This window comes from Leiobunum rupestre, chromosome 6 (assembly GCF_980474605.1).
Source record: "Leiobunum rupestre chromosome 6, qqLeiRupe1.1.hap1, whole genome shotgun sequence".
Taxonomy (NCBI): Eukaryota; Metazoa; Arthropoda; class Arachnida; order Opiliones; family Sclerosomatidae; genus Leiobunum; species Leiobunum rupestre.
Window position 1 is genome coordinate 46,565,677 of NC_143389.1, and position 26,405 is coordinate 46,592,081.

Consider the following 26,405-nt stretch of genomic DNA (forward strand, 5'->3'; position numbering starts at 1 on the left):
AGAAACAACGGATGCGTTTTTAATCTGGCATAATTGCGTTATTGTGGGTGGTTTATCTCGAGGCCCGTTATCTACCGTTTATAACCAAGGTGCAGAAGCGATGGAAATGACAGAAGCGAAAACGTATAAATTATCCGGGTTAACGTTCGCGACTTTCTTTGCGAAAATACCTCTAAACAGTACAAGATGTTGGCCCAAATCTTGGGCTTCACGATCCTTCTGATCGCCCACTCGGCCGGGGAGGACGAAAAATTCCTCTACAACGAAGAAGATCTGGTTAATGCCAACAATTATCCAGAATTGTTTCGAGGAGCCGAAGTGAAGCATTACAATCAAAAAAGCGAGTTTAAAAATTTCCTAACCGTAATTAAAACTAAAGGTACAACGTTTACATTTTCTAGGGGCGCTGGCAAAGTGCTACGAAGATCTTGGTTGCTTTGAAAACGACAAGGATTTCTTCGACATCCTGAAGAGACCCTTCAAATTGTACCCCCAAGACAGGGAGAAAATTAACACTAAATTCCTCCTCTACACCCGCAAGAACATCAAACAGCACCACGAACTGAAGGCGAAAAACCCCAAAAGTATCGAAAGCTCCGATTTCAACCCCGAGTTGGACACGAAAATTATAGCTCACGGATACCTTGACAACCAACTCTTTGGAGAATGGATGAGGGTAAAAAAATATTCGTCTTTAGCATAAATGTTGTATCGAATAGCTTCCCTGATGATGGTGACTCTTTAACAGCAAATGAAAAACGAATTCTTGATGCACGGAGACTACAATGTTATTCTGGTCGATTGGAGTGGTGGTAACGGACTGCCCTATGCCCAAGCCACAACCAATACTCGAATTGTAGGTGCGGAAGTGGCTCTCTTGGTCAACTACTTAAAGGTAGGAATACTTCGCCATTTATGGTCGTAAGACAATCTGGGATTTTATATCTATCTCGAGATAAATTTATTAAACTCGACAGTCAATTAACAACGTAATAATGAAAATAAAACTTATAATACCTCACTTTGATACAGGATAACTACAAGTTAAATCCAGAGAAGGTGCATATTCTGGGACACAGTTTAGGATCACACATTGCCGGATACGCCGGAGAAAGAATTAAGAATTTGGCGCGAATTACAGGTGAAACATCGAAATCGTATATTACCGAAAGAATAGTAAATTAAAGCTGTCCGTATATGTTAAAACAGCGATGGATCCTGCCGAACCTTTCTTCCAAGGATTGGCACCGCGAGTTAGAATCGACCCAACCGACGCCCAATTCGTTGATGTCATTCACTCGGACTCAAAAAGCATCTTGCTCCTAGGTAAAACAAACAGAAAACGGCACGGAGTGCACCATTTTTAAATTAATTATATTTCCTAGGTTTTGGTATGAGTGACTTGGTAGGCCACGTAGACTTCTTCCCAAACGATGGCAAAGAGCATCCTGGTTGCAAAAGGGTCTCTTCGGGTCTCATATCTATCGTCGTGGGTGGACTTGGGGAAGGTAAGTACGTTCACGCCCAAACCATAAGTGGAATCTGACAAACTGTCATACTCCTTTAGCCGCCCGACGATTTGTGGCTTGCAACCATCAGCGATCCATCGACTTCATGACCGACTCCATCAACAATTTGCAGTGTAAAATGGTTGGTTTCGAGTGTAAAGACTACTCTTCTTTTCAAACGGGCGTCTGTTACGACTGCGGAAAGAGCTCGGAGAAATGCGCCACTCTGGGTCTGAGCGCCATCAACTACAAACCCCGGTTACAAACGCTGACTGACGGCACTACCAGCCCCGTCAAACTGTACTTCTCCACTTCGGACAAATCACCCTTCTGTTGTAAGAATCCGTGCCTGAATTATTTATTATTAATTAATTAATAGCCCAAACCACATTCATATTATGGTGTTTAAGTGTTCCACTACCACATGTCGCTCAAATTGAAGAAAGGAGAAGGCATAACAAGAAACGGAGCGCTGCACGTCACCCTCAGGGGCAAGAAAAAAGACGAAACTTTTAACGAAGTGGGAGGCGAAGAGTAAGTTAGATAATCAGAAAAGTCGAAGAATATTTTAACGTACCATGCCATCCCGCAGCAAAATAACTTTGACACCTGGTGCAACGTACACTTTCTTATTGACAACTACTAAAGAATTGGGTGACATAGAAGCCGTCACATTCGGATGGAAAACCAAGAAAATCTCCATCATAACCAAACACACCATCTTCCTAGAGTGGATAAAGATTATCCCCATGAACACCGAAGACAGAGGGTCAGTTCTAAGTCCTTCTTAGACAAAACTGGATTAGCGAAATAATATTTATTTTCGATCAACAGGTTACAAACGTCGATGAGCAAATCATTCTGCTCGGCGTCATTAAACCCGATTACCTCCGGAAAAGACGTCAACATCGTAGCCTCCCAAAAATGCTAAACTAATATTACTATTTTATTTCATGTAAATTTGTAGAATAATCACGTTTGTCAAATAAATCTTTCCTTGAAATTACTCGATTTTTTTTTTTAAATTTGATCTATCTATTGTAAAAAGCTATCGTATTTTGAACATGTGTCTCTATACTCACACAAAGCGGTTGTATTGGCAATAAATATGCCAATTGACGTAGATATGAAAAGTTGACATGTTTAAATTTTCCCGAGAATTGGAGGTTGAATATCGACTGATCAGTAACCTTGAAATTTCATAATCTCTACCTGGAAATTATCAGACACTCCCGCTTAGGCAATAATAATACTAATATGTACCCACGTAAGCGTACTCAAAATAACGAAACCTAACATAATTTTCCACGTACGCCTAACCAGGATGTAGGCTTAATTACAAATAACGAATTAACGTTAAGATCGTTGACAATCGAACACCTATGCATTTTCCCACGCTGTTAGACTAGTTATCGGTGATATTGTATATCACTAAAATAGTAAAACAATAACATTTATACTCTGGCGTTAATACATAAAATGTTGGTGCTCAAAGGGCCACATTCAATAAACGCGATACTTCAATCAACATGTCTCCGCAAAGGATTCTGCTACTTGCGGGATTTCTGTGGATCCTGGCCGTGTGCGCCCACAGCCGAGCGGTAATCAATGATTCCGAAATTTTAGAGGTCCACCACCTCGGGAAAAGTAACGTTCTTGACATGGTAATTTTAAACTCTTCGTAAACTAATATCGTGAATTGTTAGGGGCCAGTGAGAAATGTATGGGAGAATTAGGATGCTTCAAAATCACAAAGGATTTCTTCCACCCTTTGTACCGGCCCCTCAACCTGTTGCCCGCAGACCGGGAATCCATAAACACCAAATTCATGCTGTACACTAAGAAGAGCGTCAAACAGCCAGAATATATCAAGGCCAACAAAAAAGACATTGATAAATCCTACTTCAACGGGGAAAGGGACACCAAAATGATGGTTCACGGCTGGATCGATAACCAGTTTATTGGAGCGTGGATGAGGGTCGGTGCTTTTTTACAATTACTCTGTTCATTACCATAAGTGCAATAAGAAATGAATGGATTTTTAAAGGAAATGGCCAAGGAGTTTCTTTTGCACGGTGACTACAACGTAATCGTCGTTGACTGGACGGGTGGAAATTCTCTTCCCTACACTCAAGCCACCGCTAACACTCGAGTCGTTGGAGCGGAAATCGCCCATCTAGTCAATTTTCTAAAGGTGGTTTTTCTTTAACTACCAAAATTTCTCTGGGTTGCTACTTTTTTTGGGTAATAATGTTAATTTGGTGCGATTCTCTATTGTATATAGGAAAATTACTCTTTGAACCCAAAGGCGGTGCATATAATAGGCCACAGTTTGGGAGGTCAAATCATAGGGTACGCCGGTGAAAGGATTAATAATTTAGGCAGAATTACTTGTAAGCCCGCGTTTTATATAACGAATACGGAACGTTACTTTACTCACGAAATTTGACGCGTACAGCTTTGGATCCAGCGGAGCCGTACTTCCAGAACATGCCACCATCAGTTCGTATTGATCCCACTGACGCCCTTTTTGTAGATGTCATCCACTCAGACTCTAAATCCATTTTACAACTCGGTAAGACAATCCTGAAACGAAGTCAAGGTCAGCGCCGTACCATTGAATTTGCGGGACTAGTACAAGATTGGTAACCCGGCCCCTATTTTTCAATCAGGTTAAAATGTGCTAAGCTAATTTACAAACGAACTTGAAGGTAAGGGCATTTACCATTAGGAACTGCCCGCCCGGTAGTATACTAGTCCCGGACACTGGTGCGACAGAAAGACCTTACCAACTGTTCGTACGCTACTGGTCAAGGCTTAAAACGATATAGAAAATAGACACCTCAAAGAGTACGCATTCGGAACTATTGAAAACACGTGGATCGTTCCTACAGGTCTTGGAATGAGCCAACTTGCTGGGCACGCTGACTTTTTCCCCAATGACGGGCATAGTCACCCTGGTTGCACGATCGGTCAAGGAGGACTTAAAATTCTGACAGAGGGCTTGATCGAAGGTAAAAAATACAAGTTAGAGAGTGAACTTTTCTTACTAGTAAAACATTTCGCTCCTTAGGAGTCAGATCATTCGCAGTTTGTAATCATCAAAGAGCCGTGGATTTTCTTATGGTAACTATAATAGTTAAACCGAAAATAGTAAATTCTAGACATTGAAGTTCCTATAACTACATCGATACCACTTAAACGTGTCTAATAGGATTCCATCAACGAGCACCAATGTCGTCCACTGGCCTTTGCCTGTTCCGACTGGGAAAGTTTTAAAGCCGGACTTTGCACCTCTTGCGGTGCGGAAGGTGAGAAATGCGCCGCGATGGGTATACACGCCATCGACTACAAACCTTTGGTCAAAAGAAAAGAATCCGTTAAATTTTACACCATCACCGGACCCAAGTCGCCTTTTTGCAGTAACTATTTCCACTTTGTTTTTCTTGTCGTTTCCACCTTCTAATTAAGACTCCATTTTCTCCTTAGTGTTCATGTACCAAGTTCAAATAAAACTACAAAACGGAAAGGGCCAAAACCGTAAAGGAAGCGTGAAATTGACTATCAGGGGAGAGAGAAAAACTGAAACTTTTAACGTTGCTGGAGGGTAATGGACAAGTTTAACGTTTTTCTGTCAAACACGTGCGCCAACTTGGCTAAATCGTAGCATTCCTTACTTGTTAATTTAAAGAAACATAGATCTCTACCCGGGAGCAACCTACATCTATTTGCTGACAACCAATCAAAATCTGGGAGGAATCGAGAGCGCCTCTTTCAGTTGGGACAGATCAACCTGGATCATCGGATCAATTTTCAAGCATTCCATTTTCGTCGAAGACATCAAAATCACTCCACTCAACGAACCGGATGCCAAGTAAGTACCAACATTGCGCGGATCATTTTTCTAGAGTGTGAAGTGATTATTCAATAGCGCTCTACAAAAGAGTTAACTATCCTCTAAAACCACGATCATGCTAGACTTTATGTCAGCTTTGACGAACAAAATTGGGTCTCATGCATAGAATAAATGTTTTGTTACACCAGTGAAAAATGTAAAAAGGGTCAGAAACTACGTAACGCATTAAGGGGGAATGAGGTACTTGCGCATCTGAGCATTACTAAATGTTACAGGGAGGGAGAAGGTCATTGAACTATGTTATAGGACACAGATCATAATACTACATCGGAACCTAAGTTATCAATTATTTTAACGGACACTAGTAATTAAATACTTGTTTTATTAATATCCATCCAGGGTACCCTATGTATATCAGGTTTTCTGATATAGGCAGGTTTCCGAGGGAAGCCAGAGTTCCTAAACAGTACTGAAGAGCCCCAAAATGGCGAAACCGGTCTACCCTTGAATTCTCTGGCTGAAAATTTAACTTTTGATATTGTGTAATTACTTATAACGGTATGATTAGACGCAAATCCAAAAATAGGTGGGGTGGCGGAGGGGTTAGCACTTTCGCCTCGCAGCAAGAGGAGCCGGGTTCGATTTCAGCTTGTCACACTGAATGAAAACTCGGAAACACTCCTTCTGCGTAGAGTTTGCAAGTTCTCTCCCCACTGGTTAAACGGGTTTTCATCGCTGTCTTCGGTTTCCGCTTTCCATAAAAACTTGTAGAGGTTAAGGGTAATAGTTAGTGTAGAGAGCTGTTGGCTCGTGTGGCATGAAGGGCTTGCCACCACCCTCCTACGCATTGTAACACGGCCACCTGTTTAAGGCATAGAAAGTCTCTAGATGACTTGGGTATTAGTCTAGCTTATTATTATTGTTATTATTATTATTATTATTATTATTATTATTATTAAATATAATGAATTATGAATATAATTTATCCAATTTTAGGTTAATGATTCTACTATAATATAATGAGTGCAGAGTATTTGTTACGTAATTTAGGGGGCGGGATAATCACAATTGTTACTTTCGGTTTCGAGGAGGTAGGGGAAGTCTAAATAGTAGCTTTTGCGTTACGTAATTTGTGAACATCCCCCAAGCCACTCGGTTTTTGTCTGCTCACACAAAACTGACAAATCAGGCAATAATACTGAGTCAAACAGACGAATTCAATGCATTTGGTTCAATTTTATAGATTAACGATAAAAGTAATTACAATTTACTGGTCTTATAATAATAATATTTAGGCTTAACTGTTAAATATAACGATTTATACACGAGCGTTTTCAGCACTCTTAACCTTATTTCGTGTCATTACAAAGGCTTCGGGAGGAAATGAGCAGGAAATTCTGCGCTAAGGAAAAAGGCGAATTGCAATCGGGGAAATCGTTCAATCTGTTGCCAAGCGCTAAAGCCTGTTAAGTAATTGAGCCCTTACAAGAGCTACACTGTTTAAACTCTGTAAAACAATATATAAATTTGTTTGATACGAAAGTCGTCGTTCATTTCTAATCCGTTATAAGCTTACATTCGTTGAAATTAACGGGGACTCGAAAGAGCCTTGAAGTTAAATAACTTTAAGAGGAACATATTGTCAGCTGATTTAACAAAATAATATAATACTAGTGGAGATAAAATAGCTCCGATTCTTGGTAAACTAATTCGTTTTCCCTTCATTTCGAGTTCTAATGTATGTTCAATGCATTTTGAAAGATTTTTGAAACACGTACAATCTGAAGCAAAACCTAACATAACCTATTTTTCCGAGATATCGCCAATAAGCAAGCTTTCGAGGCGACTAGACGTTTTTTAGCATTTGGAAGCTTTATTAACCTTCGGCTTTCAAATAAGCGCGGAGTATTTTAAACTAAAGACGCGGCTTTATCACCATATTTCTTTTAAGGTCTAAAGTACGGGGTAGTGTAAATCAGTAAACAGATGATGATTTAAAGGCAACCCAAAAGCGGAGCACTAAAATGGTATTTTTCTCTTTGTAATACGTAATAGAATATGATATATGAATAAAGTTTAAAAAAGTGTATATCAATAATGCACACTATAGATTAAAGTTTTACACATACGTAAACACTTTCACCGGGAAAACTTTAGCAGTTGTGGCTTTTTTTTCCGGGAAGCAAGCATTGTCCCATCTGCCGTTTATTTAAATTTACACACACGTCTATTTGTGTAGCGCAGATTCTCAAAAACAAGCGTTTTAAATTCCAAAAGAAAGAGCTAGGTGTCGCGGTGAGAGAAGATTGTACCTTAAAAACGTGGCTACGAATGTCAGGGTCTTTTGGAATTGTCCCGGTTCGCCAACCTTGACGAACAAAAAAACTCTCGAAGGGAATACAACAGAGGTTTCCATTCTCAAGATGTAAAGAGTTTAGATTAGATTATAGCTATTCCTTTAGCTTCGCCGAGGGACTCCGCTTAACGGAACCAACAAGCGCCTTATAAAGGGAAAAGTTACGGATTATAAATTACACTTATCGATTGGGCGTCCGGCGCGAACGAAAACAGCGTTTCACCCATATTCAAGTTCAAAAAACTTGATATTGCGCTCGGGATGAAGGGAGTTATCGCTCTGCTGTGCGCTTTGGGTTTAGCGATCACGTTGGCCCATTCGTACAGTCTTGAGAAAAATGGGAAAAGAAAACTCTACCTTTCTCTCTCAAATTCGACCAAGAAGTACAAATGTACGATATTCGAAAACTTTAAACGATTAAACGGAATAGTTTACATATTGTTTCTTTGAAAAATAGTTGGGGTCTCCGAAGATAAGATGGAGAAATGCATCAAGGATTTAGGTTGCTTCCGAATTGACGGTGAGTTCTACGATCCCGTAAACAGACCCATCAACTTATTACCTTACGACCGCGAGTTCATCAACGTCAAGTACCGCATCTACACGCCTAAGAACACTACCAATTACTTCTTGTTATCGGCCATCGATGTGAAGAAATACAACTTCAGTAAAACGGACATCAACCCGAACTACAAGACCAAGATCATCACACACGGATTCATAGATAACCAGCTTTTCGGGGAATGGATGAAGGTATGTGAAATCCAAGCGAGACCACTTACAAACTGGTTAAATCCATATATTTAAAAACAGCAAATGAAAGACCAATACTTCAAGAAGGGCAATTACAACGTTATTATTGTGGACTGGAGCGGAGGTAACGCACCACCTTACACTCAAGCTGTTGCAAATACTAGAGTAGTTGGTGCTGAAATAGCTCTGCTAGTCAACACAATGAAGGTACATTGTTAGGATGTAACGCGCCAAACTTTCGTCTGGCGTAACAAAATTATTCTTTCAGAGAAAAATAGGAATCAAAACCAAAATGGTTCATATTCTAGGACACAGTTTGGGTGGTCAAATCGTAGGATACGCCGGAGAACGTATTAGAAATTTGGGGAAAATTACCAGTATGTTTAATTGTCGCGACTGTGGTTAATTTCTACTTCAAACTGACTCTTTGAAATTCAGGTTTCGACCCGGCCCAACCATTTTATCAGGGAATGCCACCATCAGTGAGAATCGACCCAACCGACGCCAAGTACGTCGAAATTATTCATACGGATTCCAAACCGATTATCTTTCTTGGTATAGTCGTGAAGTCAAAGACACCAGGCTCTGAGAACTCATAATTAAAACCCATTATTCAACAGGTTTGGGTATGAGCCAACTGGCTGGTCACGTGGATTTTTTCCCCAACAATGGACAGGAGCAACCCGGTTGTTCTGTAGATAGATTTTTCAAAGTAATCACGGATGGGCTCGTGGAGGGTAAAACTATATGACGCTGAAAATAGACCAATGGTTAAATGAAGTCAAACCTTTTAACTTTAGGTCTTAGAAGAATAGCCGCTTGCGACCATCAGAGGGCTGTGGACTATTTCATGGTACTATCAGAAATTACTGTGATAGATAATTCGAAGAACCTAATTGCAATTATCGTTAACAGGAATCAATCAATAGCAAATGCAAGTTTATAGGCTACCCGTGCGAGGATTGGGAATCATTTGTCGAGGGGAAATGCTCCGATTGTGGAGAAAATGGGAAGAAATGCGCCATTCTTGGGTCAGGATCTCATCCGCTTCAAAAGGAAATCAATGAAACGAATTCTTTGAAACTATTTATGAAGACTCATCACAGTGCTCCTTACTGCTGTAAGCTGGAAAATACCCAAAATAAGACGAAGGCTTAACTTATTCACTCTTTAATAGCGTACCACTACCACGTAGAAATGAAAATGCACCCAAATGCAACTAAAAAGCAAAGGGGAACACTGTTCTTGACATTGAACGGCTCCAAAAACAAAGAAACACTGAAAATGGGAAAAGTGTACATAAAGTTATCACCCAAATGATCAGATATAAGATGATATTAAATTTGGGTTATTCATTGGGTATAGGTACGAAAATTTAGAGCCCGGAGCGGTCTATGATTTCCTGGTAACAACTCCGAAACTTATCGGAGCTATAGAAAGCATTGATTTCAAATGGAGATCTTCAGATATATTCAGTATTTTCACCACTGATACGTTACTAGTGGATTCCATTACAATATTTCCAATGTTTGAACTTAATCAAAAGTAAGATTTCAAAGCAAATTCCAATCATTTTCTGCATTTTTTGCGCAGTTTTATGGTAAAGATAATTTATTTTTTTAGGAAACGAGAAGTTGCTACGTTAGAATTCTGCCTCAAAGGTTTTGGAAATATTGAATCAGGGAAATCAGTTACGGCTAATTCCACAGCATGTTAATATAAAACACCCCAACTGGATTAAATTTATTTATGGTTCCTTTTAACACTTTAAAAAATAAGTTATTGATATTTGAAATACTGTTGGCTTTTACAAAATGTTGATAAACAAAATTTTGTAATAATTAGTCTACCTACAGTTGGATATGATCGATTTTAATAACACTTAAATCCTAGATTTAATAAAAGATTCCCAAGAATAGAAATTGAAAGTTCGTGGTTTTGAATCCTCGCGTTATTGCGCGTTTTAATTGTATCGTGAGAGATACATGTAATTAATGTTATTTTTAAGCAAAACACTATTAATGACCTTTTAGCAATATTACAGCACCGCATTTCCATCTCTGAAAGTTGCGCTAGACCTTTTAATTTGGGTTCGCCCAACTCATGATTTGTAGGACACCCAATAACATCGTTATTTGCCATGCTGCGCGCAAATATTTTCCCTATAGAATAACATGTGTGACATACAACCACACACTATTATATCGCTTACATTGTTAGTGTAATTAAGGCTAAAATTTGTTTCCTGGGGCAAAAAGCTATACAGCGACGGGCAAAGCTACCTTCCTACAGCGAAAGAATTAGGAATAGACCGATACGCTGACTGAGTAAGAAGATCCTTTCACAGGCACATTTTGGTGTTTATTTTTAAGCCGAATTTTTACGAGTTGATCTTTCATATATAGTTCTTATATAAAACTTCGCTTAAAATAGTATTAAAAGTTGTCTTTGCGATAAATCGGCAAGTATTTATTAACCTTCATGGTATAACATTTAAGTTGGCTAATACAGCTAAAAACATTAAAATGGTACCTCTAAGGACCTTCGCCATAATGTTTGTTTCTCTGTAAACAATTATTCGAATCTTTCTATAACTTACCTCGAAGTTTCGATTAAAGCATGGACGAATTACTGCAATTCGTCCATGATTAAATTAAGTGTTCAACATTGTTGATACGCAATATATAATAATAATAATAATAATCAGCTAGGCTAATACCCAAGGCACCACCTTAGGCCTAAGTCATCTAGCGACTTTTGAAGCCGTTAATTCAGTTGTCTTCATCTAATGTCATCTACCCTCGCAACTTTTGTACAACATACGAAGATTGAATTGAGGTAGAGTCTAGCGCCGATTTGATTTTTGTCGTCGGCGGCGGCGTTTGGCGAGAAATACGCGGCGAAATTTTTCAAAATTCCTCGGCGGCAAAGATTTTCTCCTTTTTGATAAAAAATTCCAAAATGTTTTTGATAGAAAACAATTACGTAGAAAAACTCAAAAACTTCTCGGAACGGGATCATGGCGGGATGAAATTTTTACGGCGGGGGCGGCGGTCGAGAGCTTCAGCCTAGAGACTTTTCAATCCAATTTAGTTGACGGTTATTAAGGCAGATGGTGCAATATTTAACAAGCTCTTTCGAAGAATTATTGTAAATTAGTAGCGGAAGAAGGCGATAGAGCTATTGTTCCAAATTATTTGACCTATAAATTGTATTTATTATTAATTTTGCCAATTAAAGAGGCTTCGTCACGATGAAGCGCCTAAAATAATTAAAAGTTGTATAAAAGACTGATACTTTAACGAGCATCAGTCTTTTATAAAACTTTTAATTATTTCAAAATAACCATGGATCAGAATTTTAAAATTTATAATGAAGCGCCTAAAAGTTTAAGAAATATGTTATTCTAGTTCTAGGGCAAGGTTCATGACGGAATCGCTTTACAGGAACCCGCGCCACCAATATAATATTATTATTATTACTAAATCTAAAACATTATATATAAAATTCTTTTAAATATCCAAATTGCTTAACAGTGATTATTTTTATCTGTGAAAATTATAGGTCTTAGGGTTAATATCAAAATATATTCAAAATGATTTTATAATTTCAATGCAGTTCTACTCTGGAACTTATAAATCTACAATAATTGTTTATATTCATCTATTCAAAATCAAATATGATTATCATAAAGTTGTTTATATCGGTATCAAAATAGAAAATTACGCCTGCACAAATAAAGTGTCTCGTGATTAACTTTATACAGGAATCCAAACCTTTACTTGAAATGCTTATCCTGCCGTATCGCGTATGGTAAGATCACTCGGACGGCTTTGGCCCCGCCTACGAGAGTAAAAATCCCCTTTGTGGGCGCTCCCCTCTCACGTTGTTGTTTGTTAAATTAATATAGTGACGTCAAAAAAACCGTCAGCCACATCGAGACGAAAATCTGCCGCGATAAGCATTCCAAGTAGAGTTATAGAAATAGTAATCTATATGCTACGCTCAGAAAAAAAGGAGCTATCTTGGGAACCGCTTGTCACTTCACTGCGCCCGAGAAGAAACCGTTATTTGATAATCTGAAAGGATAGTAAATAGAATTTTAAGAGGAAAAAATCTGGATCAGTTATTTGCTTCACATTCGAATGATTTACTATAATTGTATTAAAGTTTCAATTCAGTTTACAAGACCAGTTAATCCAATGTATTAGTGCGCGTGATATATGCATGCTTAAGAATGAATTTAAATTAATACTGAACTTGAGTAGGAAACTTACACAAAAGCGTAAAGGAGTGTGTTTAAATGTTACCGTACATCTATTTTGATTTTCATTAATAAAAGAGAATCGACGAAAGGCAGGGTGTAGCCTAGAAAGCCAAGCTGAAATACCAAGAATTTAGACTGTGACCATAGATAAAATAACTTCGTATATAGATAGGAAACTTCAATGGGGCAAACTGACTCTCACGAGATTGCCCTGACACCTAGTGATTGCCCCAGTTGGCTGTGTTCTCAAGAGCGCAGAACGTATTGAGGAATTTGAGGTCGGAGTTTTGGGAATAAACGTATTTTGCAATTAAATGTCTTCAAATATACCAGAAATAGCGTTTAAAACAAACTTGAAATCTTTACCGAATGCTATTTCTTTAAATTTGCTCTCAGTACGAGAAAAAGTACTTTTAATACATATAGCTCGCTTAAGCCTTTGCAATTGGGATTGCGTTACACCAAGGTTCTAGTACGGACTTCGAGTAGTGCGAACTTCACCAAATAATATTATTCGGGTGCCGCCGAAAGATGTCGGCCAAAACACTGGCGTCACTTCTACAACATGAAGTTTCCTATCTATATACGAAGTTATTTTATCTATGACTGTGACGTTTTACACTCCCCCTCCTATCCCCTAACTGAAAACTAGACCATTATCGTCGAGGATCGTCTCAAGATAGTCCTTCTTCTTAAACATAAATAAATACATTCCTGGGAATACAAAAGGAACTATTGATGCTTAATACAGTTTTAGTAAATCGTTTGAATCTAAAGCGAAAAACTCATACATATCGAAATTTGTTTCCTCTAAAAACTCAATTTACTATCCTCTCAAATAAATTTCCCTTCTTGGGCACAATGAAATCAAACGGTTCCCTTCACATCTTATTTTTTTTATCAGAGGTACACAGACTTTGCCTGTACTTGGTTATAACACGCATAATCTTATACCACGGTATAAAACGCTATTTTGATAAATATAATATTAATATAATAATTTTATACTAAAATATAAGTATATATTATATAGTAATATTTTAGCGCTAAATTTTAGAATATAATAAGTCCTTTAAAAACGATATAAGTTCAATTTAATTAGTGGCGACAAGTTGGTAAACTCATCCAAATATGAAGCTTAAAGTAAGACTTGTAGCAGGAGTATTGTAGAAAACGGCTGAACTATATGGAAGGCTGTAGCATAACCAAAGCCCACTTTTTTAGGGCTGCAGATTAATCCAATAACGTTTGCTGTTTTAAAAAGAGAGTATGTTAGATAAAGCAAACAAAACCGTCTCCAGTAGTTTACCGCGTGATTTAAAGCTTGATTCAAATCATCAAGCAGATCTTGCTCTGATTCTAAACCCACAGAAAGTCTAATTAAGGAGTCAGAAATTCCCAATGTCTTCCTCTGTTCTGCGGGAACGGTCGAGTGCGTCATAATTCCCCTGAGACATATAAACACTATTTTGTACGTAATCGGAAATATAATTTAGCTAGCCAATTTTCATTATAAAACACCACTTACGGTAATTCAGCCAGACTTTCAACGCCCCCTAAGCTTTCAGCTAGCATAAATACATTTAATTTCTTGAGGAATTCTTCAGCTTCCTTAAGTCCGCCCTTCAAATAACAGCTGACCATGCCACTAAAGCCAGAGCATTGTCTAAGGGCTAGTTCGTGTTGAGGGTGGCTTGGAAGCCCTTAAATGAAAAGACTAGTTAGAATCTTTACTCAGATGTACGGAATATCATTTCCTCAATTAATTACCCGGATGCAAGACGGATTCCACCATGGGATGTTGCTCCAAAAATCGGGCTACTGCTAATCCATTACTCATGTGCCTGTCCATTCTAACGTGAAGTGTTTTAAGGCCGCGATTGACTAGAAAACAATCAAAAGACGAAGGAATGGCGCCGATAACTATTAAAAACCAATTACATAGGTTAGTATATATATAAATTATTTCAGGAATCCATAACGCTACTTGGAATGAGTATCTCCCCATATCCCCTGTGGTATTTTGTGGCGGAACATTGTGGGAGGGGCTAAAAACACTTATACCGCCTTAAATGACGTCAAATTCAGTGACAAACAAAGGCTTATAAGCTCCGCCTACTATGTTCCGCCACAACGGCGGGGAATCGAAGCCGTTATTCATTCCAAGTAGCGTTATGGATTCCTGATTATTTCTATAACTCAACGTACTGTGTTGGAAAAATACAACTTTTTTGGATAATTCTGAATTATTAGTAACTGCGGCACCCATCACGACGTCCGAGTGTCCTGGAAAGAGTTGTTGCTGAGTTAAAAGATCCTCCACTTTGTGTTTCAACAATTTAAAACCCACCATTCATGTATTTGGTAAGAGAATGCATCACAATATCAGCACCCAATGTCAAAGGTTTCTATGTCAGGCAAACAATTATTTAGATCGACGTGTCCGTAGAGCGTTTAAAAATCCCGACAACATTATGTTTGTTCAAATAGGGTTGCCACACATTATTTCAATTCAAATTCCCTGACTTTTCCAGGTTATCTAGAGTTTTTACCCTGACCTTTATAAGCTAAATTTTTTTAATTTTTAATTTATCACTTACAAATACGTTTCCCGCCCAAATAACTTTCGTGGCTTTCTTAACAGTCTTTCAAAGCGTTTCCAATTTTACTGCTCGAGATTCGCTCTGAGTCCGTCTCTGACCAGGTCAGGCCCATATATAAGGGGGCGCCATGGGACGCTCAGCATCCTCAAGTGCCGACTTGGGCATCCACAACTCGTCCGACCAAAGAGGTACTTCGAAGAAAAATATTAGACGATATTTGCTAATTTCTTGAGCTAAGTTATTAGAATTTGTTAAGAATAAAAAAACTTCTTTAAATTTGCATATATGAAATTTTTAATTAAAAAGGCATTAAGCCTTGTCTTACTCGGTTTCGATCTGCTTAGCAGATCATCTTCTATCTAATTTTATTCCTACTACATGTAAGTTATTAGAGCATCGCCCAGTTTCAGTCACTGGATATGGGCCTGTACCAGGTGGTTTCTTTTCACCTGTTCTCGGACTAAAAGTGTACTCTTTTTTACCCTAAACCGTCCCCAGTAGCAATTGTCGCCTGCCCGACGGCGCCGATTTTCGGTTGGGCCGACTGTCTGACGGCGACTATTTCGTGGCCAAAATACAGTCGGGCAACTACTCTTTTGACTGGTACTATGTCCGACCGAATTAGAGTCGGGGAAACTATTTTTACGGCAAAGAAATTACTTTCCGACTAACAATGGTATAGGTATTACGACTCAATATTGCAATGATACCCAACTTCATTTCGGATTCGTAACCGACCCCGTTTCGGATTCATAACCGACCCCGTTTCGGATTCAAACCTGACCCCGTTTCGGATTCATACCTGACCCCGATTCAGATTAATACCCGACCACGTTTCGGATATCCACCCGACCCAGTTTCGGATACCCACCCGACCCCGTTTCGGAATCATACCCGACCCCGTTTCGGAGTCATACCCAACACGAATTCTTTGGAATATTAAGATGTCTCTAGACGTATAATTCTGGTATGAACCTTTAAAAACGTATTATATTAATACATCCAGAATTTAAACAGTTCAATATTATCAAAATTCAAAATTTTAGCCAGAGCTTCCAACAGTAGACCGCTTTCGCCCTTTTTGGGGCTCAGCAGTACTGTGCAGGAACTCTGGCTGAACTAGGAAATCTGCCGATATCAGTAAAACTAATATACATTCAGAGTGCCCTATATTTGAGCAGTCCATTGCAATTTATAGTGAAATTCTTCACCAATTATTGCATGGCGGTCGCTATTCAGCAGACATCTTTTACGCTCGTGCTTCCGTTGAATTCCAACGTTAAGATATTTATATCAAAATTAATTTTTTTTTAATTTTTTAATTATGTTCAGATTTCCAACATTTCGGTAATCAGGCCCGAAACTAGTATACCACCGATAGTTATTTGAACAGTCGGCCAATTGTACTTTTTACCGTCTAGAAACTTTGGACTCTTACCCCAAGGGGAGCGCATTCACGTTTTTGCCCGGCGTTCCTTTTGAGAAAACTCGCTAGCTCTCTTTCTACCGCGCGAGTGACGTAGCTGGTTGACGGTTTTCCCGTAGACACGGAGAGTAGGGTGTCTTATAAGTACCGTGTAGTTTGTCTGTCATGGGTAAAAAAAATATGTGCAAAAATGTGGTGAAATTGCATAATCTTGGGAGAATGTGAAGAATATAAATACGTTGGAATTATTTTTGGGTTTTTCAATTATTGTGGTCGGACGTGGTCAGAAGAAAGAACTATATTTTTTAATAAAACTTTTATTAAAATAAAAAATAGGAACATTTTAATATTGAAAAGGCACATTTTTAAATTCATTTAAAAAGAATTATATTGTTCCGTTTAAATCTGTCAACTGAACAAAAAGGCAGCTTATTTTTAAAACTTAACTACTAAATTTTTTAGTTTTCTTATATTTTTTCCTGTCTTGGGCCTCAGTAATACTTTTTGAATTTAAATATTTAATTCTAGTTCTCTATTTTAAATAAAAAAAAACTATCTTGGATATTTTTAAAATAATGGCATACGTTCATTAGTTTGGTTATTGAAAAAAATTTAAATCTTAATTTCCTTTCCAACTTTACCTTAAAACTATCACTTTTACAATTTCACTATTAATTTATAATAATATTAGGCCTAGGCCCTATGCTATAAGCTTATAAAAGTTCTGGGTTTAATGTCAGCTAATACTGGAAGTTTTAATAATTTAGAGAATATAATACTTACAGAAATTTATATAAAGTGCCAAAAACAAGTGTAAAATTGAAGGGAAAACGACTGCACGTATTTATTTTCTATACCGCATTTTTTCTGGTTTCTTTTATTAGGAATTAGACTGATTTCTCTAGTCTCTCCTCTCTTCGCGCTCTACTACCCTCCCCGCGGCTTGTTTCTGGTTTCCTGTCAACCAGCGACGTCACTGAAGGTGGGCCGGTAGTTGCCAAGCCCCCCAACGTACCCGCTGAAGCGCTTCTCTACAGACCCCGTCGAAAGAGCTAACCTTATTATACGCAGTATTTTACCAACCTTGCTCTTACCCGACACATGGACTCTTAGCCAACTGTATTTCGGCGCCTATGTGCTACTGGGGGTTTTATTCGCCTGTTCCGGGGTTGAGAATTACTACGCCCCATAAACTATTCGCTTGTTCCGGAGTATAGGGCTACTCTTTTTACTCCTTTTGAAAAGGAGGTGTAAATGAGTAAATCGGATTTGGTCGTCTGCTAGCGAGAATTTATCTGTTAAAAAGGCTACAGGCAGCCAATTTGGACTCACTATTCGCCAGCACAGAATAGCCTTACTCTTCTTACCCTACTCCGAAATATCGGAACAATCGAAAAAAAAACCACCTAGAGAGAGAAATCGAACACACGTAAAATAATCAGAGCAGATCCGAGCACCCAAATGAAATATGAAATGTTTATCATCTTGACCACCTGACAGCAGTCAAATGAAAAACGCAAACAATTCCTGAACTTATTAGGCTTATTAATTTACATATTTCTCCTCCAAAAACCTGTCTGTTTTCATTGGTCTGTGACAACGCTGTCAAAGGTGTTTTATAGATATTATTTTTAATAACACGGTGCGCCTAAACAGTTCTACTACAAACAGAAATCTACTTCGGTTTATAGGTTTATTTTTCACACGAACCTGAAAATAGGCGGACATAAATGTGTTGTCCACCACCAAAAGGGCATCTCCCTTGATATCGGCTACAGCTCGAATGTCAATCAGTTTCAACGTTGGATTTGACGGGGTTTCCATCCAAATCATCTATAGATAATTAAATTTACTTGAAATTTCCCTAAGCACAATGCAATATCTGTAAATCAAATGGTCTAAATACCTTAGTATTTGGCTTAATGGCAGTAACTACATTAGTTACGTCTCTGGCATCGACGAAGGTCGTTTTAATGCCCATTTTAGACGCGCAAGTTCGGAAAAATTCATTAGTACCTAAATAAGGAAATCGGATTTTTAATTTAATTACAACTTCAATTACTTTTTTCTTGGTCATTAGGGACCTCTAGAGTAGGAATACTATACATTATTTAGTCAAGAATGAATGAATAAATTTATTTATTTATTTATATATATAGAGATAATGAATATGTCGAGCACACCATGCTCTAGTTTCCCGCCGTCACGAGAGGGCGGGACGGAAAAAAGGAGGCTCAGCTCCATTGGATTCCCAATTCGATTTTCTATCTGGAAATTTGTTTTTCAGAAAATTCCGCTACAATTCTCAGTAGTCATTGCACATGGAGAAAGGTATGATTGCACAGAAGACCAAACTTTGGGAACCCTCTACCACCATCTCTATATTCCATACTTTGAAGAAAAAAAAATGTCAAAAACATAAATAGGTTGGTATTACCTAGACTATCATGATTAATCATAATATTGATTATTAGTACAATCTGTAACTAAGTAATTTGCCCCTGAGTCAATCGCGTTGGAAGATGAGTACGTTTTAGGTAACTTATGATTTAACGGGCCGATCAGGAAAGTCAGCGGGTGAACGTTTCATTCCCCCAAGCTCGCTAACACCGACTTCCCATTTTGGTAGAGTGGAAGATAATGCGACGGAACATACGACGTTGTGACATAGGAGAAGTGAGTCTTCACTCGAAATTTTCACCGAGCTACTGACTGAAAAATATATCAAGTTACAAAATAACGGGAATAATGTCAATGTAAGAATTATAACTCTCGGCGACAGTTGCATCGGCATATTTCGAACTCTCTGCCGTTTATGCACGTACTAATATAATTAATAAAGAATAAATCGGTTTCGATAGTACTCTATTTGCAACCGCTGTATCTAGATAAGGTCTTTCGAAGCTAACGTCTTCAAAGCTTTATTGACGCCTAGCTTCAAAAGACCTTGGACCCCATTCTATAAACAATCGAATGAGATTCCGATTTCGATAGCTCTGCTGAATTATGATCAATCGCCATTTTAACAGAATTTCATTAACCGAGTTCTTGAATTTCAAAATCTTGATGTGCTTACGGAATAGGGCTCCTTCGGTTTACGCGTGTCAAGGATCAAACTTATCAACGCATAATCTACAATATATCCAAGAGGAAATTATCTTTATCTTGTAAAACACTTAATGGGCCAAAAAGGCATTTCAATTTCAGCTTCCCACGTGAGTTCCTTAAATAGGGCTGGAAAATCCCAAAACATAATTGTCCAGATCACGAGGTACCGAAGAGGAGGAACTCGATTTTCAATCAAATTTTTCAAACGCCGGTATGGCCCATTAAGCGAATTATGCCAAGTTGAAGAAGTGCGATAACCCTTTTAATTTCATTGTACCGTTGAGACTTTAACTACGCATTAACTGAATGTAGGTCAATGGTGAAATAGGCATTGTTACCTCCGTAGACGTCATCGCAGCAAACGATGTGATCTCCGGACTGGAGCAAGTAGGTGAGAGAAGCGGTGACGGCCGAGCCGGATGCGAAACAGGTGGCTGCAAAATGGATCGACATAAATTCAGAGCGTTCAAGTTATAAACTTCAATATAGTTAACGAATATTTCGCAGTCTTTACCATATTTGGCCCCTTCCAAGGACGCTATGCACTCTTCCAAGCAATTTCTTGTTGGGTTTCCACATCGTGAATAATCGAAACCCTTTTAATTAGAGTGTAAAATTATTTACTTATTTAAAAACTGTATAGTTGTCAATACATTTCCCTTCAAATTGCAATGCCCCGGGGTCGCCACTACCCTATCCCCAAGTACGTGACTGTCAAAACACCAGAAGATCTGAAAACACTGCACTATAAGCGCTTCGATAAACGTCCGGAGGTTACTCAAAGAGTCAAAAATCTCAATTCTTGAGTTCAAAGTACAAAAATTAACTATGTCACCAAGAACACTGAACTAAAATTGTTTTGCTACCGGTTCTAGTGACGCCGATTCATTCCACATTTCAAATTATTGCGTCCATTTTTATTAAAATAATGTAATAAACCGACAAAATGTACTTGAGAAAATTTGGAGTAATCATTGTGAAGCAAATAAAATCCTTCACAAATTTGACCAATCAATGGAAACACTAGCAAGGTATAACCATGGGGTAGGTACATTTGTTCGAATTTCAATCGTCCGAACGGTGGAACAAATGTTCGAATTTCATTCGTGCGAACCGCCGAAATAACAAATGTTTCAATTGTTCGAATTGGACAACTTGATTCTTTCATTCGTCCGAATCGGACAACTTGATTGTTTCATTCGTCCGAATCGGTAGCATCTCTTGTCCGAATTCTGTCGCTTAATTAGTATTTCTTATTGCTGTTTTTTCTGGTCCGGACTATTTTTTGGCCGATATAGTAAGTGAGAATTGCGTTGAATGTTGTGGATATTTTAGGTTAGGTTATGTTAGGTTAACGTTAATGTTACTATTTTATTAACACTATTTTATACTAACAATATTTAAAAAAAAACAATTCCTAATGTTCGAAAAAACGGACAAACGATTATTCGCCAGTAAAGTTAACATAAATTGAACGACTAAATCACCAACAAAAGTTGTGATAAATTTTTCGGGCAAACGAAATACGTTTTCGGACATACGATCCTGTTTTCCGGCATTCGGACATTTGTACCACCGTTCGGACGAATGTACCCAAATCATAACCATAATTAGCATAATTGGCTTAAAGAGTAAGTTGCAAATAGATTTTAGGAATAGAAATCCAACTATTTTTTCTTGTTCATTTGATCATGGGATTTCCGAAAATGTCACTCACTTGATGAAATACCGTCGTTAAGTTTATTTAATATTAAAATTAAATTAAATTTATTTTGAACGATAGTTTTATCACGCCTAGTTTGTGACGTCCTTGACTATGATTTTGTCTTAATTATTCCCACTGCATCTGGTAGATTATATAGTTATCACTATCACACCAGGGACCTACCTAGATCTTGCAATATCATTGGGAAATATGGCGATGTCAATTAAGCGCGCCGTTTTTTAAACTATGTAAGCACTAAATTCAGTAGTAGAATCCCATGGTTCTACATGTATATGAGATTTTTCTGTTTCGGTCACGGAATCAGTAGCATCTACATTTTATACGCAAGCCTAAACCAATGGTGGGGATAGTGGCCAATGAGAAATAACGTGTAGTCAATGACGTCAATCACCACGCTAAAATTGGAAATTGTTTTGGCTTTCTACTAAATATTTCCAATTAACCATGGAAAGGAAAGCAACGAAACATTATATTTGGGTATTTTAAACGTAAGTGCTTCATTAAATAACAAAATCAAGGCGGTAACAAATAATTTGCAACTTACTCTTTAGTTAATTACACTGACTAATTTCGATTAAAAACAGCTTGTCTATTGCGCAATCGGGAGTTTCGAAAGAGGAAACTCATCACTATGGTGATAAATACTATCAAAATTAGCTCTCAAATTTTAAAATATCTACCTTCAGAAACGAAACGATTGTTTAAAATAGTCAAGTTTATGTTTTTATTAGGTAATTCATGATTATTTTGCTAAAGTAAAAGTTATTTTACTTTTGAAACCATTTAATTTTTCATTGTGCCTTGTCTAATCCGGCAAAAAGGCTATAGCGGCAGCGATTTTTCGGGCGCAGTTACCTGGCACCTAGGAGCAACAAACACAACACCCCACACAAGGAGAACCCAACCCGTCAAAAGTCGTGGATTTTCGTGTGTACGTTTCTCATTGGCTAGACGCTTTAGCGCCTGCTGCCGTCGGAAGGGGAAAATTCGGAAATTGTCTTTCCCCCGCCCGTAAAACGTTCATCGTAAAGGCTCGTGACGCTCGTCCAATGAAATTCGTACACAACCCTTCGTTAGCGTGTTTAAAGGCTAGCTGCGTTCTCCTTGTGTTTGTTGCTCCTAGCTGGCACCTACAAAGACTAGTAACAGCTCACGTTGTCAGTTCTTTGTCACGTAATAATTTGTATGATTATTGGCGAAACAGACTATGAATTAAATAATTAGCGTCAGAGAGCAGTTCCATAATGGTATAAATGATAAAAAGAAGTTATGGTATAAATGATAAAAATAAGTTATGGTATAAATGATAAAAATAAGTTATGGTATAAATGATAAAAATAAGTTATGGTATAAATGATAAAAATAAGTTGTGTATTTATGTTTTTAATTATATTTCAGGTATAAGTGTCACAGTTCTTTATCTTTATATGTTGCCATTGTATTCATTTCAACCATGAATATCGAACTATAGCATTACACTTTATCGGGGCGCCACTGGCGCGTTAGCTCTAGGGGCGCCTAATATCATTTTTCTATAATGATTGGTTTGAGCTCTTAGGTTGGCGGAAAAGGGGGACTTCCATCTCCGATTACATTGAAGCCTTTGGCAAAGGGAAAACAAGGTTGCAATTAGAGACAATCTGTAATGTATGTTTACCTTTGGCACTACTTGCCAATACATATTAGAATATTACCAATAAAAATGGTCAATTTTCAAAACGTTGCCCGTCGAAACAACTTTTGAACGGCAGGCGTGACGTGACCAACGTCAGAATAATGAAGCCACTCCCATCCCCGCGACCGAGTGGAGTCTACCTAAGGCTGTTCGCAGGCCTGACAAGAGAGGGGGGAAGCCGGTACAAATTACCGGGGCCCGGACAAGGCCCCGCGTTTGAGCCCTTCTACTATACTTCTCCCGCGAAACATTGTTAATTAGAAAAATAAGGTAGCTCTTGGGGCCCGAAAGTATTGTTTTGCCAGGGCCCAGGCCCGCTCTCGACGGCCCTGGCTATTCGATATTCATGGTAGGGCCGGGTGGGCCATGACCCGACCTAAAATTTATCTGAGGAAATGGTTTAATGGTATATAGGGGGAGCATTGGCTAGAAGGCGCACATAACTATCAGGAATTATTTTGACTAATTGACATACTACTACTACTAAATGAACACACCTATATAGACTAATTTAAAAAAACAGGCCTATAGATCCTTTTTGTCAAATGTTTTTACTGGAAAATATCTGTTTTTTTTTAAATACAAAAATGTTGCATTACCGAATTTTTTCCCGGTGCGTCTTGTAGGAAGGTTGTTGACATAGAAATGGGTGGAATAACAGCTTGGGATTTCCATTTCCGGGGAGACTGACCATCGTGAATCGCTCTCGTTCCGAAGCTTCTTGAATCGGTGAATCGATCTTCAACTTCTACACGGTTCGGCATGATTCGTACTTAGTTCAAATCGGCGATAGAATAGCACGAAGAGGTTAACGCTTTCCTCCCAACCGACTGACAAAATGAGAGAATACACGAGCCGAAAGCCGACTTTTATCATAAAAAATATAGAAGAGGTAAAGCAACTCGGACAGTTTATCGCCTCGGAGTACTTTAAGCCTATTAACTTTTGGTAATGTTATATTTCCGCCACTTCTAGAATATATATTAACCAGAAGTACCTCTGTGCAAACCGTTAATTTTAGAACCTGGAGATATATTTTAAACTCTTGTCAAAGTGTTGCTATTCCTATGCTACATTTTCTACGAGTTTATCGATGAGAAAGTCACGGAAATCAGAGTAGCCATATCTGATTTCTATGGAGAAGGTCGCGTTTTGGACAAATCCAGACATGCATCATATTTATAGCTCGGTGTACCGGTAAGATTGAAACCACACCACCACAAATCCAGAGCGCATAGAGGAAGAGACTAAAAAACAAAACCTCTGTTCAACGTAAAATTGTCTAGTTATAGGCTTCGAGTATAGTAAAAATAGCGCCATCTACTATAATACCGGTCAACTACATGTTGACGACCTTTGGATTTAAATGTTTTTAGGCTGCTGTTGTACAGATAAAATTTTGAATGAGCAGCTAGCTTTCACACATTCAATTTAAAATTCAGTCGGTATGCAGCGATAATTCTGTCCAAAATTTAAATTATGCAAGCACGAAGCATATACAGAGACATGGGCGCTCGCAGGTTGGCAAACATGGGAAATACCCCCCTTTGACAAGCAATGAATAAACTAATTGGAGTTTGAGATGAAAACTGGTTTACAGGTTTATTGGCTGCCGTAGAAAGTTAGCAACTACACTCTTTTGCGAAAAGAGCGGCTCCTTTCGGAGCTTCATAAAAATGGACGTGACTATGAGCATTGTGAAGAGTCCTGCTTAATTCATCGCTTTAACTGAATGTGTGATGAATCGCCAAAATTTACTTTGTTAAAGCTAGGAGCAACAAACACAGCACTGCCCACACAAGGAGAACGCAACCCGTCAAAAGTCGTGGATTTTCTTGTGTACGTTTTTCATTGGCTAGACGCTTTAGCGCCTCCTGCCGTCGGAAGGGGAAAATTCGGAAATTGTCTCCCCCCCCGCCCGTAAAACGTTCAGCGTAAAGGCTCGTGACGCTCGTCCAATGAAATTCGTACACAACCCTTCGTTAGCGTGTTTAAAGGCTAGCTGCGTTCTCCTTGTGTTTGTTGCTCCTAGGTTAAAGCATGGAGAAAAGGGTTAAAGGTTAAAGCATGGGCAAAAAGTATGAGGTGAGCCCATAGAAATCTCATAGGTAACTAGAATGCTGCCGTGTAACTGGCAAATGTACCAAACGCCGTGGCAGACGATAGCCAGATCTCAGCCAATCAGAGCTCAAAGAGAGGTTCTGCCAAGAATTTAATATCACCAGAGAGAATGACGTCACCTAGCTCCCGCGATAGTAGCGGAACCAAGGAGGATTATTATCCTCTTTGGCGGAATCACTCTACGGCCTCTCAATGGTTGGCTGAATGTTTAAAACGAACTGGCGACAAGCTCGGCCGTAGGCGGCAGCATTCTAGTTACCTACAGTGTTGCCAATGTGTGGGATAAATCCCACATTGTGGGATTTTTGGCGATTTTTTGGGCTGTGTGGGATAAAGGGATTTTTAAGCGAAAATCGTTGATTTGGTGGGATTTTTGGCCTGCATTTTTGAAAAAGCACTATTTCCAGAAATTCATAAACCGAAAGTATCAGACTTCTATAATCACAATAACCATAATATTAAATCTCTTGTAATTTTAAAAATACTGCTCATTTAAGCGTACGTTTCAATCAAAGAAGATGGTAAAATGACTTAACAAAAGATTTCCTAAAGATTTTTTTTATAAAAATTATTAGTAATTTTTATTTAATTTTTTTCCCGCTCTGGCTTGAAAATATATTTGGCATGTTTTCCGCTGAGTTTTGGGAGGGGGCGTGGCTAAAAACGTGTAGGGGGTTTGGCTGGAAATTTTGGAACTATACTGTGGGATTTTCGCTCGTCAAACATTGGCAACACTGGTTACCGATGAGATATGGGTGAGCCCATAGATATAAGAAATGTATATAAAGGTCTAGATAAATTTCGGGGCGTCTAAGCCTAACATAAAATACGGAATTGACACCTAGCAGACACCGAGGAAGGCACGTGACCAAGAGCGCGAGCTCTCTTAGCATTTTAGTACTAAGTGCTTGACCTTTCCGCAGGCCGTAGTCTTTAGACACCATCTGTTGGTGACTTTTGGTAACATTTTTAAGCAGGAGACAATGGCTCTCGCGACGATAGCACG

At 38.5% G+C, this 26,405-nt stretch overlaps 5 protein-coding genes across 5 annotated transcripts in view; 3 read left to right on the forward strand and 2 right to left on the reverse strand.

Moving 5' to 3' along the window:
* Positions 1 to 4,728, reverse strand: part of Reg-5 (Rhythmically expressed gene 5) — a 41,405-nt gene extending 36,677 nt beyond the window's left edge. The window contains exons 1-2 of the mRNA XM_090177431.1: positions 4,298 to 4,728; positions 3,949 to 4,094 (exon numbers count right to left, since the gene is read on the reverse strand). Of these exons, the coding sequence (XP_090033557.1) occupies positions 3,949 to 4,008 (60 nt within the window). The 5' untranslated portion in view covers positions 4,009 to 4,094; positions 4,298 to 4,728. The remainder of the gene's footprint in view (positions 1 to 3,948; positions 4,095 to 4,297) is intronic.
* LOC149941172 (pancreatic triacylglycerol lipase-like) lies at positions 145 to 2,514 on the forward strand. The gene is made up of 10 exons (XM_090178483.1): positions 145 to 340; positions 402 to 676; positions 749 to 895; positions 1,033 to 1,141; positions 1,210 to 1,326; positions 1,386 to 1,508; positions 1,568 to 1,843; positions 1,919 to 2,042; positions 2,101 to 2,277; positions 2,343 to 2,514. The coding sequence occupies exons 1-10, from the start codon at positions 187 to 189 to the stop codon at positions 2,437 to 2,439; spliced, it is 1,599 nt and encodes a 532-aa protein (XP_090034609.1). The 5' UTR covers positions 145 to 186; the 3' UTR covers positions 2,440 to 2,514.
* LOC149941173 (pancreatic triacylglycerol lipase-like) lies at positions 2,983 to 6,906 on the forward strand. The gene is made up of 11 exons (XM_090177424.1): positions 2,983 to 3,155; positions 3,215 to 3,486; positions 3,556 to 3,702; positions 3,793 to 3,901; positions 3,967 to 4,083; positions 4,403 to 4,522; positions 4,582 to 4,634; positions 4,723 to 4,930; positions 4,998 to 5,115; positions 5,200 to 5,382; positions 6,735 to 6,906. The coding sequence occupies exons 1-11, from the start codon at positions 3,038 to 3,040 to the stop codon at positions 6,832 to 6,834; spliced, it is 1,545 nt and encodes a 514-aa protein (XP_090033550.1). The 5' UTR covers positions 2,983 to 3,037; the 3' UTR covers positions 6,835 to 6,906.
* Positions 6,907 to 7,884: 978 nt separating this feature from the next.
* On the forward strand, positions 7,885 to 10,401 carry LOC149941174 (pancreatic lipase-related protein 2-like). The gene is made up of 11 exons (XM_090178782.1): positions 7,885 to 8,111; positions 8,178 to 8,473; positions 8,534 to 8,680; positions 8,742 to 8,850; positions 8,912 to 9,028; positions 9,094 to 9,210; positions 9,274 to 9,326; positions 9,389 to 9,593; positions 9,651 to 9,768; positions 9,839 to 10,018; positions 10,097 to 10,401. The coding sequence occupies exons 1-11, from the start codon at positions 7,982 to 7,984 to the stop codon at positions 10,188 to 10,190; spliced, it is 1,566 nt and encodes a 521-aa protein (XP_090034908.1). The 5' UTR covers positions 7,885 to 7,981; the 3' UTR covers positions 10,191 to 10,401.
* A 1,677-nt stretch (positions 10,402 to 12,078) lies between these two features.
* Positions 12,079 to 24,095, reverse strand: LOC149941175 (cystathionine gamma-lyase-like). The gene is made up of 11 exons (XM_090178778.1): positions 23,878 to 24,095; positions 20,392 to 20,473; positions 20,216 to 20,311; positions 18,676 to 18,785; positions 18,480 to 18,602; positions 15,091 to 15,148; positions 14,949 to 15,026; positions 14,511 to 14,663; positions 14,269 to 14,443; positions 14,050 to 14,188; positions 12,079 to 13,991 (listed from the first exon to the last, which is right to left on the reverse strand). The coding sequence occupies exons 1-11, from the start codon at positions 24,040 to 24,042 to the stop codon at positions 13,974 to 13,976; spliced, it is 1,197 nt and encodes a 398-aa protein (XP_090034904.1). The 5' UTR covers positions 24,043 to 24,095; the 3' UTR covers positions 12,079 to 13,973.
* Positions 24,096 to 26,405: the final 2,310 nt, after the last annotated feature.

Excerpts from the sequence above, each read along its gene's own strand:
- LOC149941174 (XM_090178782.1), top strand. The coding sequence starts at position 7,982 with ATGAAGGGAGTTATCGCTCTGCTGTGCGCTTTGGGTTTAGCGATCACG. Across the intron at positions 8,112-8,177 it reads TTCGACCAAGAAGTACAAAT|TTGGGGTCTCCGAAGATAAG; the intron begins GTACGATATTCG and ends TTTGAAAAATAG. Across the intron at positions 10,019-10,096 it reads ATGTTTGAACTTAATCAAAA|GAAACGAGAAGTTGCTACGT; the intron begins GTAAGATTTCAA and ends TTATTTTTTTAG.
- LOC149941173 (XM_090177424.1), top strand. The coding sequence starts at position 3,038 with ATGTCTCCGCAAAGGATTCTGCTACTTGCGGGATTTCTGTGGATCCTG. Across the intron at positions 4,635-4,722 it reads GAGCCGTGGATTTTCTTATG|GATTCCATCAACGAGCACCA; the intron begins GTAACTATAATA and ends CGTGTCTAATAG. Across the intron at positions 4,931-4,997 it reads ACCCAAGTCGCCTTTTTGCA|TGTTCATGTACCAAGTTCAA; the intron begins GTAACTATTTCC and ends TTTTCTCCTTAG.
- LOC149941172 (XM_090178483.1), top strand. The coding sequence starts at position 187 with ATGTTGGCCCAAATCTTGGGCTTCACGATCCTTCTGATCGCCCACTCG. Across the intron at positions 677-748 it reads TCTTTGGAGAATGGATGAGG|CAAATGAAAAACGAATTCTT; the intron begins GTAAAAAAATAT and ends ACTCTTTAACAG. Across the intron at positions 2,278-2,342 it reads ATGAACACCGAAGACAGAGG|GTTACAAACGTCGATGAGCA; the intron begins GTCAGTTCTAAG and ends TTCGATCAACAG.
- LOC149941175 (XM_090178778.1), bottom strand. The coding sequence starts at position 24,042 with ATGCCGAACCGTGTAGAAGTTGAAGATCGATTCACCGATTCAAGAAGC. Across the intron at positions 14,664-14,948 it reads AGTTGTATTTTTCCAACACA|TTATCGGCGCCATTCCTTCG; the intron begins GTACGTTGAGTT and ends GGTTTTTAATAG. Across the intron at positions 14,189-14,268 it reads GAAAGTCTGGCTGAATTACC|GGGAATTATGACGCACTCGA; the intron begins GTAAGTGGTGTT and ends TATATGTCTCAG.